This window comes from Sphaeramia orbicularis, chromosome 22, assembly GCF_902148855.1.
Source record: "Sphaeramia orbicularis chromosome 22, fSphaOr1.1, whole genome shotgun sequence".
NCBI lineage: Eukaryota > Metazoa > Chordata > Actinopteri > Kurtiformes > Apogonidae > Sphaeramia > Sphaeramia orbicularis.
Genome location: NC_043978.1, coordinates 30,898,118 through 30,915,788, shown reverse-complemented (window position 1 = coordinate 30,915,788; position 17,671 = coordinate 30,898,118). Strand labels below are relative to the sequence as shown.

General features: G+C 38.4%; 1 protein-coding gene across 2 annotated transcripts; it reads right to left on the bottom strand.

Annotated features, from left to right (window-relative positions):
- Positions 1-1,229: 1,229 nt before the first annotated feature.
- Positions 1,230-9,129, bottom strand: fhl5 (four and a half LIM domains 5). Of its 2 annotated transcripts, XM_030126604.1 has the most exons (6): positions 9,012-9,129; positions 8,647-8,827; positions 8,260-8,434; positions 4,292-4,461; positions 2,010-2,196; positions 1,230-1,856 (listed from the first exon to the last, which is right to left on the bottom strand). In XM_030126604.1, the coding sequence occupies exons 2-6, from the start codon at positions 8,806-8,808 to the stop codon at positions 1,705-1,707; spliced, it is 846 nt and encodes a 281-aa protein (XP_029982464.1). In that variant the 5' UTR covers positions 8,809-8,827; positions 9,012-9,129; the 3' UTR covers positions 1,230-1,704. The 2 variants fall into 2 exon arrangements, with proteins under 2 accessions (XP_029982464.1, XP_029982465.1); XM_030126605.1 differs by lacking the exon at positions 9,012-9,129 and having other exon boundaries at positions 8,647-9,004.
- Positions 9,130-17,671: the final 8,542 nt, after the last annotated feature.

Below are 17,671 nucleotides of genomic sequence, written 5' to 3'. Positions count from 1 at the left end.
CCAGGCTCAACAAAGTCCACCCATCGCACATATTGTAGTTTATTTTGGCATTGATCCAGCTGAAGTCATCATGTCTATGCATGTGCTGATGTCAGCATATCAGCTGCCTCTATATATGTGCCAATTTTAAGTGAATTGAAACAAAATGTATGTTTCTATACACATTTGAAATTTCACCCATTATAAGTAAATGGGAGAAAAAAAAAAGGTGTAATGTAATCAGATCTATTCTGGGTCACTGGCCATCTATAAACCCAATTTGGTATGAATTCAACCGATAGTTTTGCTGCTACAGACATATGAAATTTCGTCCCTTTATAAGTAAATGGGAGAAAAAAATTTTTTTTGAAAAATTCATAAAAAATTTGACCTACTGTTCCCAAAATGTAATCAGATCTATTCTGGGTCACTGGCAATCTGTAAACCCAATTTGGTATGAATTCAACCAATAGTTTTGCTGCTAGTGTTAACAAACAAGTAATACCCCTTGCCTCCCCTTTAGGGGGTGGGGTAATAAACTGTTAATATTGTTAACTTTTATATCCTTTTCCTCACTGATGCTGCTCCCTTTCTCCATCATCTTCATTGTTCAGAAGACGAGTGAAGTTTCAACAGTCATTTTTACAAATAACAACCAGGATGTGTAACATATTTTATCTTACAACCATATATATATATACAATGAAAATATCAAGATTATCAAAATGTGCTGCAAAAATAGCCATTTTGCAGTAACATGTAGCCTGTCAGTGTTTCACCATGATATATGATGTTTTTGGATAAATTTTACAGTAGCAGTAATGTGTATGTTGAATTTTACTGCTGTAAATTAAGCTAATTTCTTAGTTTAATCTATGTATAGAACCATGTATGTCTAAAAGATCAACTTCTCATGTTCTCAAAATAACAGGTCTTCATGACAATGCATTTTATCACTGAGACAAGAGCATTTTAAAACAGCTTTATTTTTGCTTAAGAATGAGGAGAATAGACAGGAAAGCGTTGGAAAACTTAATCTGAAATATAACTAAAGTTCTCAGACAAATGTGAGTAAAAATAAAGCACTGCATAAAATGGAAATATTCAAGTAAAGCAAAGGAACCTCATATTTTGTCCAGTATTGCAGTAAAAGTACTTTTTTAGGTCAACACCTGAAATAATGTACTACCACAGTTTTTTTCAGCTTATCCTTTGAAATGTCTTTATTGGAACAATCCTTAGTTTTTGACAATAGAACTTAAAACATGCAGCAATTATTTGTTTTGTCTGAATACATTTTTATCCAAACACTGTTATGTATTATATACAGTTAAAATACTTATTATAATGAAGGTCAGAGAGAAGGATTTATTCACAACGTTATTTCCCCCTTGTCAGAAATAAAAGCATGTGAAGGAAAAAAAAACATGAATTTTTCATTATGGTAAAAGCCTCAAGAAACAAAGAAGCATCCATTGGTGCTGGCACATATGGCGCCCTAACATTAAAGATACATTATGTTTATCTTTATGGAAATATTGCAGTTAGTATGCATAAACAATGTGAGTTTGTGTGTGTGTGGGCAGTGTAAGAGAACCTTAAAACACCAAAATAAGCATTTGACATTCAGGGTTTGTTTATCAGGCGTGCTATAAAGGAATCCTCATGGATCTATATCAGGCTGAGCTCTTGGTATTTGGATGAAGCCATGACCCCTTGATGAGGTCACTTCTCTCTGCCGCAGTCGGTGCACAAGATGTTGTCACGTTGGGTGAGGAATCCACGTCCAACCAGCGACACAGAGCACTGCATGCAGGTGAAACACTCACTGTGCCACTGACGCTCCTCAAACGAGATGTACTTGGCTCCTGCCAGACCTAAAGCATCAAAGACCCACATTATAAACCGGTTAATATGAGATGTGAACTTTGCTTATTTGACTCCACAGAAGAAATCAAAGCATGTCAATATGAGCCAGAAAACTCCTGGAGAGGTGTTGAAATGAATGAAAACATTAGTCAGTGACTCACTGGTAATGGCTTTGGTGCAGCCCACGCACTTCTTTGCATACAGGTTGCTGAAACATTCAAGGCAGTATGGGTAATTTTCCCTGGAGGTGAAGCGTTGTCCTGACAGCTGCTTTCTGCAGCCGATGCATAGGAAACACTCCCGATGCCAGGGCTTATCCTGATAGGTCACTCCACCTGTTGTGATGGCCTGAAGGTAACACGAAAACAAAGGTGAGAAGTAACACAGTTCAAACACAAATAAAAAAGTACAGTATCTGAAGCACATTGAACACAAATCTTTTAACTGTCTACTTCTTGAATTTTCAAGACAAGCTAGTTACTTTAGATCAGTGGTTTCCGACCTTTTTTTGTCTCATGACGCCATTTTAACATCACAAATTTCTGGCGACCCCAGAACTGAGACTTTTTTTTTTTTTTTATTAGTTTGTTGTTGATCCTGTAATAGTTTTGTATACAATGTTTCAAATAAATGTTAATTTAGATGACATTTAGTCTATATAATGTATATTATTCTGGACGGAGGCAGAAAAGCCAGGTGTAGATTACTGCACAAAAGGAGAATTTGATTTTCCTTGGTCAGGATATGTACAGTCAGTCCAGCTTGGATTTACAAGGCTGACAATTAATACTGAACAAACAAGAACTCAAACTATGAATTATGAAAGAGCTGCAGCATCTGAAACTGACCACAATGAACCTTTGACAGATAAACAGTACCACAGTGCTTCAGTTTCACACTCACAGCTTGCCAGTCATCTTTTATATGATTGTCTCTGTCAATTTACTATATATTTTTTTATTAGTACGTTTTTCTTAATTTTTTATAAATTACTAGAACTTTCAGGCCACCCCATTTGAATTCCAGGTGACCCCACGTGGGGTCCCAACCCCAAGGTTGAAAAACACTGCTTTAGATTCAATGCATTTGAGGGGAATTATCAAGAATTTTCAGTTTGCATCATTGTGCAGTACACACTTCTATACTCAAGACGAAGTACAAAAATCCAGATATAGAACAACCTGTTAAAAGTACTGATACAACTTTTTCAAGTAGAAATATCCAAGCTCTAAAAATGAAAAGTAAAAAGTATTTGAACTTGTGAACCTGTTTGTACCAGCTGTTCTCCTGCAAAGCTACTGAACCTCACATCATCTACGTCAGGATTAGTTTGTTCTTTCTTTCTCAGATTCTCATTAAATATTCGACATCTGTCCTCCATGGTCATGTTTCTCTCAGTTTTTTGTCTTGTCTTGTTATGTCTGTCATGTGTGATGTACGACTACACACCAGTGATCATCTTTTTTATGTGTTATTGTCCCATACATGTAGTTTGACACTGGTTTTAATTTGACAAGGCTCACAAAGTACAAATATTTGTGTTAAAATCTAGTATTGTAAAAGTCCAGATAGTTGAAAATTCTAGTTAAGTACATCAACAACAAATCTTTCATTTGTTGTTTTTCACCTCAGCTAATTTCAATTTACATAGATGAGATGATAACACATGAAAAATATCTTTGGTCTATCTATTGGTGCATACATTAGAAAAACGTCTAAATGAACATTAGTATTGGTCTTTTTTCTGCTTATGTGTGCTTAGAAATGATCTTCACCGTTAATATTTTACACCTGTTTTTATGGGTACACAGTATAATGTAACATGTAATGGAACATTTACAGCATTGTTGATTAATGTGTACTGTTGCCTGTCAAATAAACCAATAAAATAAACAAATAAGCAAGAAAATAACAACATAAGAGGTGCAACTAGACAAAAATGATCTCAAATAAATTAGATTGAAGTAATGTATAGGATGTAAAGAGAGGAAAAAGAGTTTTTTCAAGTTGTTTTGCCGAAAAACTGATTTTCAAACTTCAGCAAAGTAAATGTTCATTATTTTCATGATACTTTAACTTAGAATGATTCAAAAGTCTGCACATTATTAATATGATGTGAGGTTCAGTTTGTTTGCGCAGGAGCAGGTGGTAGCAGTGACCTTCTAACTACTGTGCTTTTTCACTTTTACTTGAAGTTGACTTAGTACTTCTACTTTTACCAGTATTATTTTTACACAAGTGTCTGTTCTTCTACTGGACTGAATGCGTGAACTCACCACAATCACAACAATGTAGGCCAGTGTAAAAGAAAGCATGCATAATCACTCCTCGCTCTATGTACCCTTTTATTATTCAGCCACAGTGTGAATAACATTCAATAACCAGAGTCAGGGGGATTTACTGCAGCAGTCAATACGCATAAAACATTCAGCTGTAATCCTACCTTCTTACAAGCACAGCACTGGTAGGCAAACTGCTTCTCAAAGCAGGGCACACAGAAGTAGCCGGTGTCTTTGGGGATGAAGGACTTGGTTCCTATTGGCTGCTGACAGCGGTGGCACAGGAAGCAGGTCTCATGCCAGCTGTTCCCCTTGTATTCCATTTTGCGGGAACCTGGCACAGGGGACGAGAGCAGCTTAGTCAGCATATGGTACCACTATGACAGAAACACACTGCAGCCCAAAATAGTCATAGCTGTAACGTCGACAGGGAGAGGACAATGCAATCTTAATAATGTAGCGAAGAATTTGAGGAAACACTGCTGTCTAGTATTTTATGTGCATGTTTGATAAAAGCAACAAATTTGACAATTCTGGATTAATTTGTGATGATTCATTATTATTTGGAAGGTAGTTTTGTCACTGTTATGAAGTTTACCACCATTTAATTCAATATGTAGCCTTGTAGCACAACGTTGCTATACTAGCAAATGCATTAATTCTATGGTTTGTTAGCTAGTGGCTAATTAGACTAGTTAGTTCTAACTGGAATGATCATGTATGGATTCATATTTATCAAGTAGTTGAAAATACATGGTGGCCTTCAACCTTTAGGAGTCAGAGCCTATTTTTGCCCTCTTTGAATACTTCTGATTTTGCCTTTATATACCACATAAAAATGTTTGCCACAGGCGTGTTTGGTATCTTTTTTTCAGCACATGATCCAGTAGTTATTTTTTTTACAATTTAATCTACTTTATTAACATCAAACCACCTCAGTTCGCAGCTGAGTGTGAAGTGGCTGGGATGAAGATCAGCACCGCCAAGTCTGAGGGCATGGTCCTCAGCCAGAAAAGGGTGGAGTGCCCACTCTGGGTTGGAGAGGAAGTCCTGCCTCAGGTGGAGGAGCTCAAGTATCTCGGGATTTTGTTCACCGGTGAAGGTAAGATGGAACAGAAGATCAACCAGGGGCATCTGCAATGATGCGGACACTAAACCGATCTGTTGTGGTGAAGAGGGAGCTAAGCCTAAAGGCGAAGCTCTTGATTCACCGGTCAATCTATGTTCTGACCCTCACCTATGGTCATGAGCTCTGGGTAATGACCGAAAGAACGAGTTTGCGGGTACAAGCGGCCAAAATGAGTTTCCTCCACAGGGTGGCTGGGCTCAGCCTTAGAGATAGGCTGAGGAGCTCCAACATCCAGGAGGGACTCAGAGTAGAGCGGCTGCTCCTCTACGTCAAGAGGAGCCGGTTAAAGTGGTTTAGGAATCTAGTGAGGGTGCCTCCCCAACGCCTCCCTGGGGAGGTGTTTTGAGTGTGTCCATTTGGGAGGAGACCTCGGGGCCGACCCAGGATGGATGGATTATATCTCTAGGCTGGCATGGGAACAAGATTCCATGAGTTGAGCTGGTGGAAGTGGCTGGGGAGAGGACTGTCTGGGCTCCTCTGCTGAGGCTGCTGCCCCCAGAACCCGGACCCAGATAAGGCAGTACGGCATTAACATATTGGCCCCAAAAATACACAAAAACTGTCAAATCTGAATTGATAAAAGATGCTATTTATAACAATAAAAAACACAAAAATGCTCAATGAGCCATTTTGGAAGTTGGAAAAGTAAACACAGGTTGTAAATGTAAAAATGTAAAGGTGAATACTTTGGAAATTTTATACTATTAAATTAAAACTATCATGTATCCAGTTTTACTGGGTCTAACAGCATCAAACAAAAACTGGGAGAGAGTTTCAAATTGGAACTTTTGAGTGAAGTTTTTTGTTATGGTGGTTTGAACAAATCATGCGGTCTGATCATGCTGATATATAGACCCTGGAGTGTTACCATGACAGTGTTAGTCGGTGTGGTTGGTGGGTTCAGTAAAGTCCTGGTCAGACCTTATCCTGAGATTTCCAAATACAAGTGTTCAGATTTAAGTGTGTCTGTTCACACTTGGTGTCGGAGGTCACCTCTGACTGGATATCACTTCCACTCTAAATATGAAAATGAGCAAGCAGGTCTATGGCCTAAAACATTTTGTACATTTTCATTTAAAGTTAAATGGTGCGGCTTGATGATGTTTCTTAGCTGCTTTAATTCACTGTATTGCTTGAGGATGACTTGGATGAAGTCAATCAGTACACCTTAAATACTGATGTGAAAGCTTTTACTATTCTGTTTGTCTTTATTGATTCTCTTGCTTGACATGGTGATGATTAAATCTTCAGTTGTTCATGAATTTTTATTCAATAATGTGGACTGAGGATATTGCATTTCTTCATGGCAAAAAATAACAGGTGATTTCAGGCAGTACTACACACACAGAGTCCTCGTGATCCATCTCTGTGGGATTTATGGGAATATCAGATGCCTGCAGAACACTTTGATATAACACTGTTGATGGTTGTACACAGCATGTGAGTTGAGCTGAGCATCACGTCCCAGGACACATTCCTGTTCAGGCGAATAGAGAATGTGGATAAATGCATCCCAGACCACCTCTAAAAGCGTCCTGAGTGGTCAGATAGGAATGCATCCTGGCATGTGTCCTGATAGTGTTCAGACCTGGCATTAAAGCCATCCACATGTTTGAGATGAATGTCAATGCAAAGTCTGGACTGGGCCTACGTTTGTTTGTCAAAATATGGACACTTCTGTTCCCAAAAAAAAGATGATGACCAAGATGTCAAACTCAAGGCTTCACAAATAAATAGGTGACATAACAGTGGCTTTGTCCACTTTTTATAGACAGTGTATAAAAGTTAATTTCCACCTGGGATCAATAAAGTATACTGATTCTAATGTTCTGGATTAAATCAAAGTTTGTCAAACATTCATGTAGATACTTACATTACATGTCCACTTAAAGTAAAGTTTTAACCCTTGTAGACATTGAGCCCTTAAAGTGTTCAGACACAGTTAATATTTCGGTATTTCTAATGAAAGTAGTAGTATATTGCATAAACGAAAGCTCCAGACCACATTAATGTTTAATACTTGACATTACAAGAATGTAATTTCTTCCAAAAGACAAGGATACACTTTCAGTCAACATATTTTTCTTTACATATACTGTCATTACTGTTTGTAGGATTACTTTAGAAATGTAATACAGATTACTAGTTACTATCTGTCTGTCTAAAACAGGTCTGTCTTGTAAATGAGACTGCATGTGCATGTTATTTATTTATGTATTTATTAGTAAATTTATTACTTTTCTAACAGATATTTTACTGAGTAGAAGAGCTGAAGAGTGCAAAAACTTATATTTTTATATATTTAATGCCAGTTGCAGTTGAAATTTCATTCTCACTCATCTATTTTCATTGACATTTCCTCAATATAATTGAACTGAAGCTTCAGCATGCAATTGTTTTTTGGCATCACCAGAAAAAATGTTCATAATCACCTTTAGGTACATTGTTATTTCATCTGATATCTTTACATTTAGTCTTTTGATTTGGAGTGAGAGGGAAGAGCTGCAGAGGAAACATCTATACTTTCAATTTCTGACAATTTTCCCTGTTTTCTGCCTCCTGAAACATTAAAGGTCCAATACAGAGTGTGCTTTGTGCTCAGAGCCAGTCATTTGTTGGCATTACCGAACTCAATTTCAAAGCTATTTTTTTCACATCCTTAGCTCTGTGGTGGAGGTCTTGTAATGGATATTGACAGAAGAGAACTACTTAGAAATCATTTTACAGGGTATTAGGAACATAGGCAACTGAGATGGTTTATCTTTAAGAATGGAATATTAATAGCACTGTAATATTCTATAGGTTTGACTGTACTGTTTTGATGCATAACTGTATTTTCATGACATATTTTTTGTCAGTAATTGGAAGTAATTGAGTTCATTTAATACACAACACTGTTACATGTAAAAAGTTACTGCTCAACCGTGACTGTCATCAGGGTAAATGTGAAACAGAATAATGAACTGCATCCATCATCATAACGATCATGATCCCAGCGTGTACCTGGCATGACGGTTTTCTTGCAGGTGGTGCACTTGGAGGAGTAATCATGGGCGTAGCACTCGGTGCAGAGCAACAAATCATCTTTGGCCGCAAATGCCTTTTCCACCAGAGAGCGGCTACACTTGGCACACTTAAAGCACTGCTCATGCCAGTGGCGATCTTTGTAGGACAGGTCCTGCCAATATTAATGATAAGTTTAAGTCACTTGTTGATGTCCTGCAAAATAGAATATCTATTAAAAGCTGGAGCCTGTAGGGACAGAATAGAGCTGTACTGTGACAACATTAATCAGTGTTCAGAATGTAACTGAACAGGTTTGGTCATCATCTATTTTAGACATTTCTGACATCACAACCATAAGTCTCAGGACAACTGGTTCTTCCATACCTTAGAGTTGCAGCCAATGGGTAAAGAGCAGCCCTCACAGCAGTTTGCAAACAGGTTCTCATAGCACTTAGTGCAGTACTGCGTGTCCTCTTTCATTATGTACTTCTTCCCCAGCAGGGAGTCTTTGCAGTAATGGCAGTCAAAACGCTCGCTGGTGGACATTGTTGTTTGCTTTTCTTAGCTGCAGGTCAAAGGAAGCAGTAAGAAGAAAATTGGATAATAAAGAAAAATACATGTAGGAGAGATAGAAAATTCTCTGTAACAGTCCAGGAAATGTGTCCCTCCTGTCCTCAGATGATCAAGGAGGCCAAGCAATTCTCCCCCTGTTTCAAAAGAATCTGGAGAAAAAAGAAGAAGATCTGTACCTCGGTTGATACAGGGTGAGGATGAAGCTGAGCTCGGGGCTGCACAGAGCAGTTCAGGCACAGGGATGAAAAGGGGTGAGGCAGGATTAAGGGGTATCCACTGGGGGGGCTCTTCTATAAATACTAGCCCTCTTATTAGCTGTAATCTCTGGGGAGAATCAGCATGCTCCACTGCATCATTCTGCACCTTTTAAGGGAGCTGATGGTGCACACATCACAAAGCCTGTGATCCGATAGAATCATCAGATTTCTATCCAAAAAATGCAGAAAAGACAATGACCCAACATTTTAAAGTAGATGATAGCTTATCGGTGGGTATGCGATGGATAAAGATATGTAAAAAGTGTCATGATCATCAACACCAAATTATAGATTCTACACTGTAACCAAATTAAAAGAACAAAATGATGCTATTGTTTGTTTCCGCAAACCATGGACACATGTACTATCAAACAATACTATAGTGTTTTAATGGCTTGTGGTGTTTTTCCATTTGTTGTTGAAATAATGTTCAATAAAATTTTTGGTTAACACAGAAAAATTCTACAAACATTTAAAACCAAATTAAATTATTTCCTAAACCTAAGAAAGGCACTTTCATTACCCAAACCTAAAAACATTTGAATTTAAAACGAAAAAAATCTGCAAAGACGTTAAACAATGACTTATTGGTTCAATTACCAGGAGTTATTATAATAAATTCTTTATACAAGATTATACATATCACCTTTTGTGACTGTATGTCCTACATGTGGGCTAAAGAACTACATTACTTGGGATGTGAATGCCATTCTCTGGAGGCAAAACCCTGGATTTTGGAAATCCACCATCCACTGTACAAGCCAGAAAAGGAGCAAATTCTTCAATGTCAAATTACATTGAGATTACACTTATCTGTGATTTCCAGAAACATACACTGGCAACATTCTTCATCAGGCTGAATATGAATACACTTCAGATTTGATGCTATTTTCCTTTTTTCATGTACACGTGGCAAACTGATTATACATGGGTCTACTCATGTATATCCAGTTTGGCCACTGATGCCATAGTAGAAATAGTTGGCCTTTCTGGCTGCTATGACGTGTCTGGACACACTTGTGGCCTTTGTCAGTGCCTGCTACACACAAGCAGATGCAGATGGCCTCTAAGAGGTGAGCGCCAACAGCTTTGTGGTTGCCAGGTACTGAACTATATTGCCAGAGCCTCTCAGTGGCTATTGAGAGCGCCTTGGCATCACTTCAGAAGGGGGAAGCTGCAGGCCTGTGGATGTTCAGTCCATCCATGGCAAAATAAAGGCGGGGGAGCAGAAATGACAGTTTGATGGTGACCATCTTGATGACGGTGATAACTCTTGAAACTTCATTAAAAACCCATTTTTAAGATGTAGCAAGGCTGAAATCATTACAGTAGCACAGTGTTCCTGGACTGTTTGTGCATATGTCTGGCTCAATTACTGCACAAAGTTGTCTAAGCAATAGTAGCTGTTAAAAATTCATGTGTCAAACAGAGCAGACTTATAATTAGCAAACTCATTTTCCACCTGGTTAGAAATCACAGATCCGCATCATCTCTGACTGACAGTCTCCTAATTGCATTTGATTCTTGGAACATGTGCTCATATCATTTTTCCAAAGGATAAAGGGGCCGGACATCTTCATAAAAATAGCCTGGGAAGACCATCAGCCCAGCCTCCAGGCCTAATCCCTCATACACACACACAAGAAGGTCAGTGAACAGGGATGAGACTGAAAGGAATGCAACTCTGTTTAGATTAACTCTCTTTCCCCATGTCTCTCATTAGTATAAATATGTCTCTTTATTAATTTTTAAAAATTTTTATAAAGAATATCTTCTGCATTTCCACATCTTGTTTTTAAGATAAATTTACTTTTGGATCAGGCTGTGATGTGGGAGCATGAGCCTGTGGAGTGTGTAGGTGGTACCTACCACTGAGGAATAACGTAAGGCTATGTTATTTTTTGCCTACCAGATCTTATGTAAGGCCTTCAGCAGAAAATAACCATATCATGTCAAAACCTCAGGTGTGGGAAAGGTTACATAAACATTTTATTCCAATTAAACTGTGCACACATCAGAGATAAAAAGGTTGACATGTATTATGTGTCTTTAAGTGTGTCATAATGGTATGAACAACCAAAACTGACAAAACTTTGAATGAGAAGTCCTCTTAGTACTTACATGTACCACATTTGCAGGGTACAAGAATTAGATCCATAAAAGTAAAACAGCCTCATGGAACCAGATCCTAAACCAACAGGATTTCTAATTTACTGCGACAGTGTTATGCTGTTTTGTCATTTATAGTCACTATACTTTAACCAACTCCTCCAGGAGAATAAACTTAGCACCTTCAAATCTGGTCAGTGTGATCTAAGGACTTTTGTGATCCAAGACCAAGGGGGTCTACATCCACATCAGATTGCATGAGCTATGATTGGCTGTTTGAGTTTTCTCAACTCAATGTCATATGTAAAAAGCAGAACACTGCAGACCTCAACTTTACAGAAGTTGCCAAATTTCCAAAACTAGTGCAATAAACAGAGCAAATGTAGAGTCATATTTGCATCAGACACTGAAATAAATTGTGTGAACAGATGTGACCCAACTTCTTTGAATATGTTTAGCTGATCATCTCACTATATTGTGGGCAGTCATGGCTCAGAAGGTAGAGCGGGTCGTCCAATAACCCAAGGGTTGGCGGTTGTAATCCCGCTCTGTCCCAGTCATGTGCCGCTGTGTCCTTGGGCAAGACACATCACTCACCTTGCCTCCAGTGTATGAATGTGTGTGAATGTTTGGTGGTGGTCAGAGGGGCCATTTGGCGTGAGTTGGCAGCCACGTTTCCGTCAGCTGTGGTTACAAATGTAGTTTACCACCAGAGTGTATGTGAGAGTAATGAATAATGGATCAATAATGTAAAGTGCTTTGGGTGCCTTGAAAAGCACTATAGAAATCTAATCCATTATTATTTACAATGAAAATAATTAACGTGGCAGCAATAGCCATCAGAATATGCCCTGATGGTTCCAGACTATACAACATTATAAGTGTGTGTGTGTTATGGGTGGTTCTTTATTAAAACCCATAACATTTCTTATGTGCAAGACATACAGCTATAGACTGATCATAAGGTGTAAGACCTTCATGATGAAAAATACTGACCCATTTGAGTTTCCATTAAATGTTGTTAACAGGAAACAGGATGCTGTTTCAGAAGGTGCAAATTGAGGGACATTGGTCAGAGGGGGAGTTTATTGTCATCTGATATGAGTGATGGTCTTAGAGTTTGGCATAATGGCTTGATAGTACCCCCTAAAAATCTGACCCCAAGTAATCCAATGTGGCCCAAAATTCTCCTGCTTGACAATGAGATTTATGTGTCAACACTCAGACAGTCATCCCAGCAGGAAGTCCGCTTTATGTTACAAACTAATTCTGGCACCATGTAGTGGGCACAGGAAGTGCTATGTAACTGCTTTATGTAACATCTAAAATCAGACTGGACCCTACAGAGGTCTAGATGCCTTCGGTACCCCTCACCCACAGCCTGCCCCAAAGGTGAGAGGGTCCGATGATCCCCGCTCCAAGCTTTAATCCTTTCGGAAACCAAGCAATCCTTAAGGTCCTTTTTAACTGTATTTCTTAAGTAGGTGGGTCTGTAGGATTACATAGAGCGATCTGCTGCTCTGGATTAAATTACCACTGTGTTGTATCCTTGTTCCATGCCGGTGTTCAGATCACAAAGCCACGCAGACCTTAAATAAACCCAGAACCAACTGTTGGCCAAATATAGTCCTTGCCTCTCAAACGCGATTAATCTTTGTTGCATTGGTGGGTGTTGCACAGTATATCTGTCATCATGTGATGCAATACAAAGGTGGAAGTGACCCATATTCACCATCAAACAAAAAACACTGATCTCTTAGTCTGTGTAATAGAAAAGTCATGAAAAACACATTGTATGTCAATAGGCTGCATTGTTTATTGGTTATTCAGATGAGATTATAGTTTTTTGTGTTAATATTGTCATTTTTAATTTGCTTCCGAGCATGTTTGATTGAATCTGATGGCAGTCATTCTGATTTCTACCGTATCTGATAGATACCATGTGCTGGGCTTTGTCCCTTTGATTATTAACTTCTATACCAAACTGTGCAAGGTCTGCAGAGTTAAAAAGCTTGCTGATCTTGCATATTCTTTTGCCTGCTTAATCCTCTGAAGTCAACCAGTGAGCAGCTGCCAACAGATTTCGTATGCGGCCTGTCTAGCCTCAATAAATAGGCCTTTGTCTGACCTGGACTCAGATGTCCTCTTATCTTAATGTATTCAGTCTTTACAATAAGGTGTCAGTGGCTGTTTTCTCTTCCACCGTTAATCAAATGATCTCAGAGAAGAAGAGAAGCATTTACTTTGGTCGCTCCTTTGAGGTGGTGACTTGTTGTAGACTGAGACAGATCAACACGACACAGTTCCATCTCTCTGAAGCACAAAAGCTTCGCCGCACCACAGTTGACAGCTGGTTGGCATGGTGATGACAGCATAAGTGGGATCCATTAGGTTGAGATGAGGGGCAGGTCTAGTAGTTAATGAGAGGACTCGCACAAACACGTCCTTTTTGAGCCGACCTCGGCGCTCACCCGCAACATGGAGAGTTTGCTTTCAATGCAGCGTTTTTGACTGAACAGGATACCCACACAGGGGGCTGATGGGGGGCCAGGAGATACAATCTAATAAGTCTTCAGTCTCCCAAAACCTTACACCCCTTCTGGGAGGCCCCTCTGAGTGCCTTCCACCGCCTCTGCCCCCTCCCCAGTTCTCACCAATATGAGTCACAGTATGAGTGGGTGACAAGACCTGTTACAGAGCCAGACATATGATCTCTGCTGCTAACGAGGGAAGAAAGTTTTCTACCTCTAGGAATGCACAAGACATATCACCTTTTCTTCCCTCGCACATTCCCAACACACAGTTTATATTGACAAAGCTGCTGATTATCTTTAAGTGATGGCAGCGAGTCAGAGTACGTCTGCTCCAGAGCGCATACTTCAAAATATCAACTAAACAAGGAATTTGTACAAAGAATGTCAATTTATTATTCAGTGTTCACAGCATGAGGACTTCAAAGCCAGAATCTGAAAAACTAGCATACCTGCTCCAGGAAAACAAACAAACAAAAAAAAAACACTACAGCTTCAGAGTCCCCACTAGAAGTCTTCTTTTTTCTCTGGTGTTCAGAGTCTACTGTGACAGGAACACTTCTACTGCTGAAACGCTTTAGTGCAGCACAAATTCAGATTGTTAAATGTACAGCGTTAAATGAAAAGTGTGCATCAATTTTGAGTTATCTGTATTTGAGCATATCCTTTTTCTGCTACCTTTATACTACATTTGTCTGACAGCTGTAATTATTTTTCAGATCATTTTCATTCCTTTCCGGTCCAGAGAAAAGCATGCATCTTGAAAATGAGTTTTTTTTTTAAGCTTGTCATAAACTGTAGGATGTTGTTGATGCGTGATGTGTCCTCCTAGAATGTCAAATTTGCTAGATTTTGGAGCATTTAGGGACATCTACTTAGGGAAATGGAGTGTAATAACCATGCTTTGGAAAATGCAAATTATTGTGTTCCATACAAGTAGTGGGTCCACCATGTTGTAATGAACCAAGTTTTTCTCCTTTTCAGTATGTAGAGTGGTATAGCATTAAACAACAGGCTTGAAACAGACACAGACACTGGCGGCAGTGAGGGACATTTTCAGTCCATAAAGACCCAAACATCAACTGGTGACCAAAACCATCTACTGATGTAAAATGTTTGATACCTGTTGAACTACAAATCCTCAATACATGTAAATAATTACTGTAAAATGCAGTTTGTCATCTTTTTGTGGTCATAAGATTTGACCCATTTGGATGTTCAGAAGCTCCGTAGTTACTGTGGAAACACCGTCATCTTCTGTAACATTGATTCACCAGTAAAACCCATGGAGTTGGATCAATGACAGTGGATGGAGACACTTGTTTTATGTTCAGTTAATGTTATCTATCTTTGTTGAAAAAGTCACTTTTTCCTCACTTTTCTCTGTTTTGATACATAACCTTTGAATTTACTTTGAGTTTTAATGAACATCTAAATTAAATCTGGGAAATTAAATATAAGAAAATACATGATTGACAGTGAAAAATACATAATAAATGGTGATAAATCATTTAAGAAAGGTTAAATAGAGAGAAAAATTCATTTGGAAACTGCCACAAAAGTAGCACTGAGTCTTTATGGGTCAATGGCCACTGTAGGGGAGGGTGGTGTTGTCTGTACTCTCACTACTAGATATGACTAAATATCACAAACTAAACCTTTGAACCAAATAAACTTATTAAAACCCATATTTGATGAACTGGAACACGCCCTGTCACAAAGGTCAAAAGAGGCTGTTTTTTCTGAGCTCATGAAATTTACATCTTTTTGGGTTTCTGGCATATGAAACTACACAACAGTACTGTATATGAAATAGGACAAAAACTACCTTTGTCTATATGCATCAATTTATTGCGTAATGTTGTGTATGAACTGTGTAGCTGCTGAGGACAGTGACCTTCTCTGTGTCTCACTCCAGAGTCCCAAAGAATGAAGGGACAGTCCCTGGCCTTCCATGAGTTTAGAACATGCCACCTCAACTTTCACATTAATAACCAAGTGACAGCAATGGATCATTTACACCACTGATCCCGGCAAGCACACACTTATGACACACCTGCAGTGTTGAACGGAGGCAGTTGACAAAGATGTGTCATCTCAGTGTGGTGAAGGAGACGACCGTTAATGCCAGTGTGAGAGCGAGGATCTGCTGTAACTAACAACAGCCGGAGGACTGAGGCGTATCCACCACAACACACTCTCCTCGCTTGCATCAATCACTTATCAAGGCTTTTGGATAGCTATTTTTACCTCCTCCTGCATTACATGGCACTGTAAAACACTGTGGGCAACAACTGTGGAAATTATATTGGATGCGGATGCAAGAACGCTATATTTGGTTCTAACCTGACAAAGCCAGTCAAACATTTACGTGTAGATTGTGCACGGGAAATATTATCATATTTAAAGTTACCAAGTAATGACACAATCTGTTCTATGCTGAAAAAGATCAGGGTGTAAATGTGTGTGTAAATGTATGACAAAATTAAATGATTAAAGATTTTTATGTAAGATTTGCAAGTGGTTGCTCGCTTAAATGAATCGTGTTGTGCTAGGATTTGGTCATTTGTTAATGTCAGCTGACTCCAGTTTCTGAGCTAAAGGTTGTTTTACTTGAGACCTCTTCATAAAAATCAGTATACAAGCTGTTATCATATCTCCTGTCCAATGCTGTTGCAGATATTTTGTAAAACATATGTGTTTCTCTTTGTTTGGGCCTCTGGTCGACATGTAAATGTCACAAAACCTGAATGTTTCCAAATTGAAGATTTTTTAGAATGGAAATGGCATCAATACTCATTTTCCACATGTCCATCACCGCCTTATATGATGAACATGTATCTGAAACATTAATTCCAGGTGTATACATCAGCGTATGAGTTGCAGATCAAGGTCAGCATAGATACTTTAGTGGGAGGGACGGGAGCTACATTTTTGACAAATTCATGTAATATAAAGAATACACGTTGACATCCTGAACCAACATTTAAGGTAACTGAAGTTTCTATCTTATCTTATCTTGTCATTGTCACAGACTTTTGGCATCTGCTATGTCAAACATCATCAGGTTTCTTTTTTATTTTATTTTAATATGAGTAGATTTTTGCATTGTAGTGTGAACAGAGATAAAATGACTTTGTGAAATGATTGATGATGATGATGATGATGATGATGATGATGATGATGATGATAGATTATTATTATTATTGTTTTTTTTTTTGTTTTTTTTTACAAAAGCAGGGGAAAAATATCCATTTAGAAAAATATCTATGATAATGTGGACAGGGCAATAGATGTATATCTGCTGTGATTGTTATGTTGCTAGGCAACTGGTGAGTTGTTCTTTTCTACTGCTTTGACTCTATTTGACTTAATACCATGTAGAATGAGAAAGCTTATATTTGTATTCATTTATACAACATTTCAAAGAAAAGGACTGTACCTTTTAATATATTACATGTATCTGGCAGTTTTGGTTATTAGTTATGTTAGTTAAGGTTAAATTTGATGTACAATATACAGCATATGATGAAAAATGATGTAATGCTTGGCTACAGGTTCAATTCTATGTAGAAGCAATGCTGAAAACCTTGGTTGATTGACTGAAAATTAATTAGAAACAATTTAGATAATGGTTTTAATTAACATTCATTTAAAACTGCGATGCTTGAGGGTCATTGGGAAAATTCCATGATTACCTTTCATCATATGATGCAGACTTTGGGTAATCACAAGTGTTTTCAGGTGGGGAGGGGGTGAAATATGTGACTGACATCTGTAATTACAGATCGCTGTTAGCGGCTCCACTCAGTGGCTTGACATGGAAGCTTTGAGAAGTTCATTTTGAAGTGCATTCTACTCATGATTTCACCTCCTCCAGCTTTAAATAATTCATATGTAAAAATACCAAAATGTCATGATTTTTACTTTATGAAGTCA

What these genes read in the sequence shown, in the direction of transcription:
- fhl5 (XM_030126604.1), bottom strand. Translation starts at nt 8,808, where the DNA reads ATGTCCACCAGCGAGCGTTTTGACTGCCATTACTGCAAAGACTCCCTG. An exon ending in AGTGCTGTGCTTGTAAGAAG is followed by an intron (nt 2,197 to 4,291) that starts GTAGGATTACAG and finishes TGTTACCTTCAG; the next exon opens with GCCATCACAACAGGTGGAGT. An exon ending in CTGCACCAAAGCCATTACCA is followed by an intron (nt 1,857 to 2,009) that starts GTGAGTCACTGA and finishes TTGATGCTTTAG; the next exon opens with GTCTGGCAGGAGCCAAGTAC.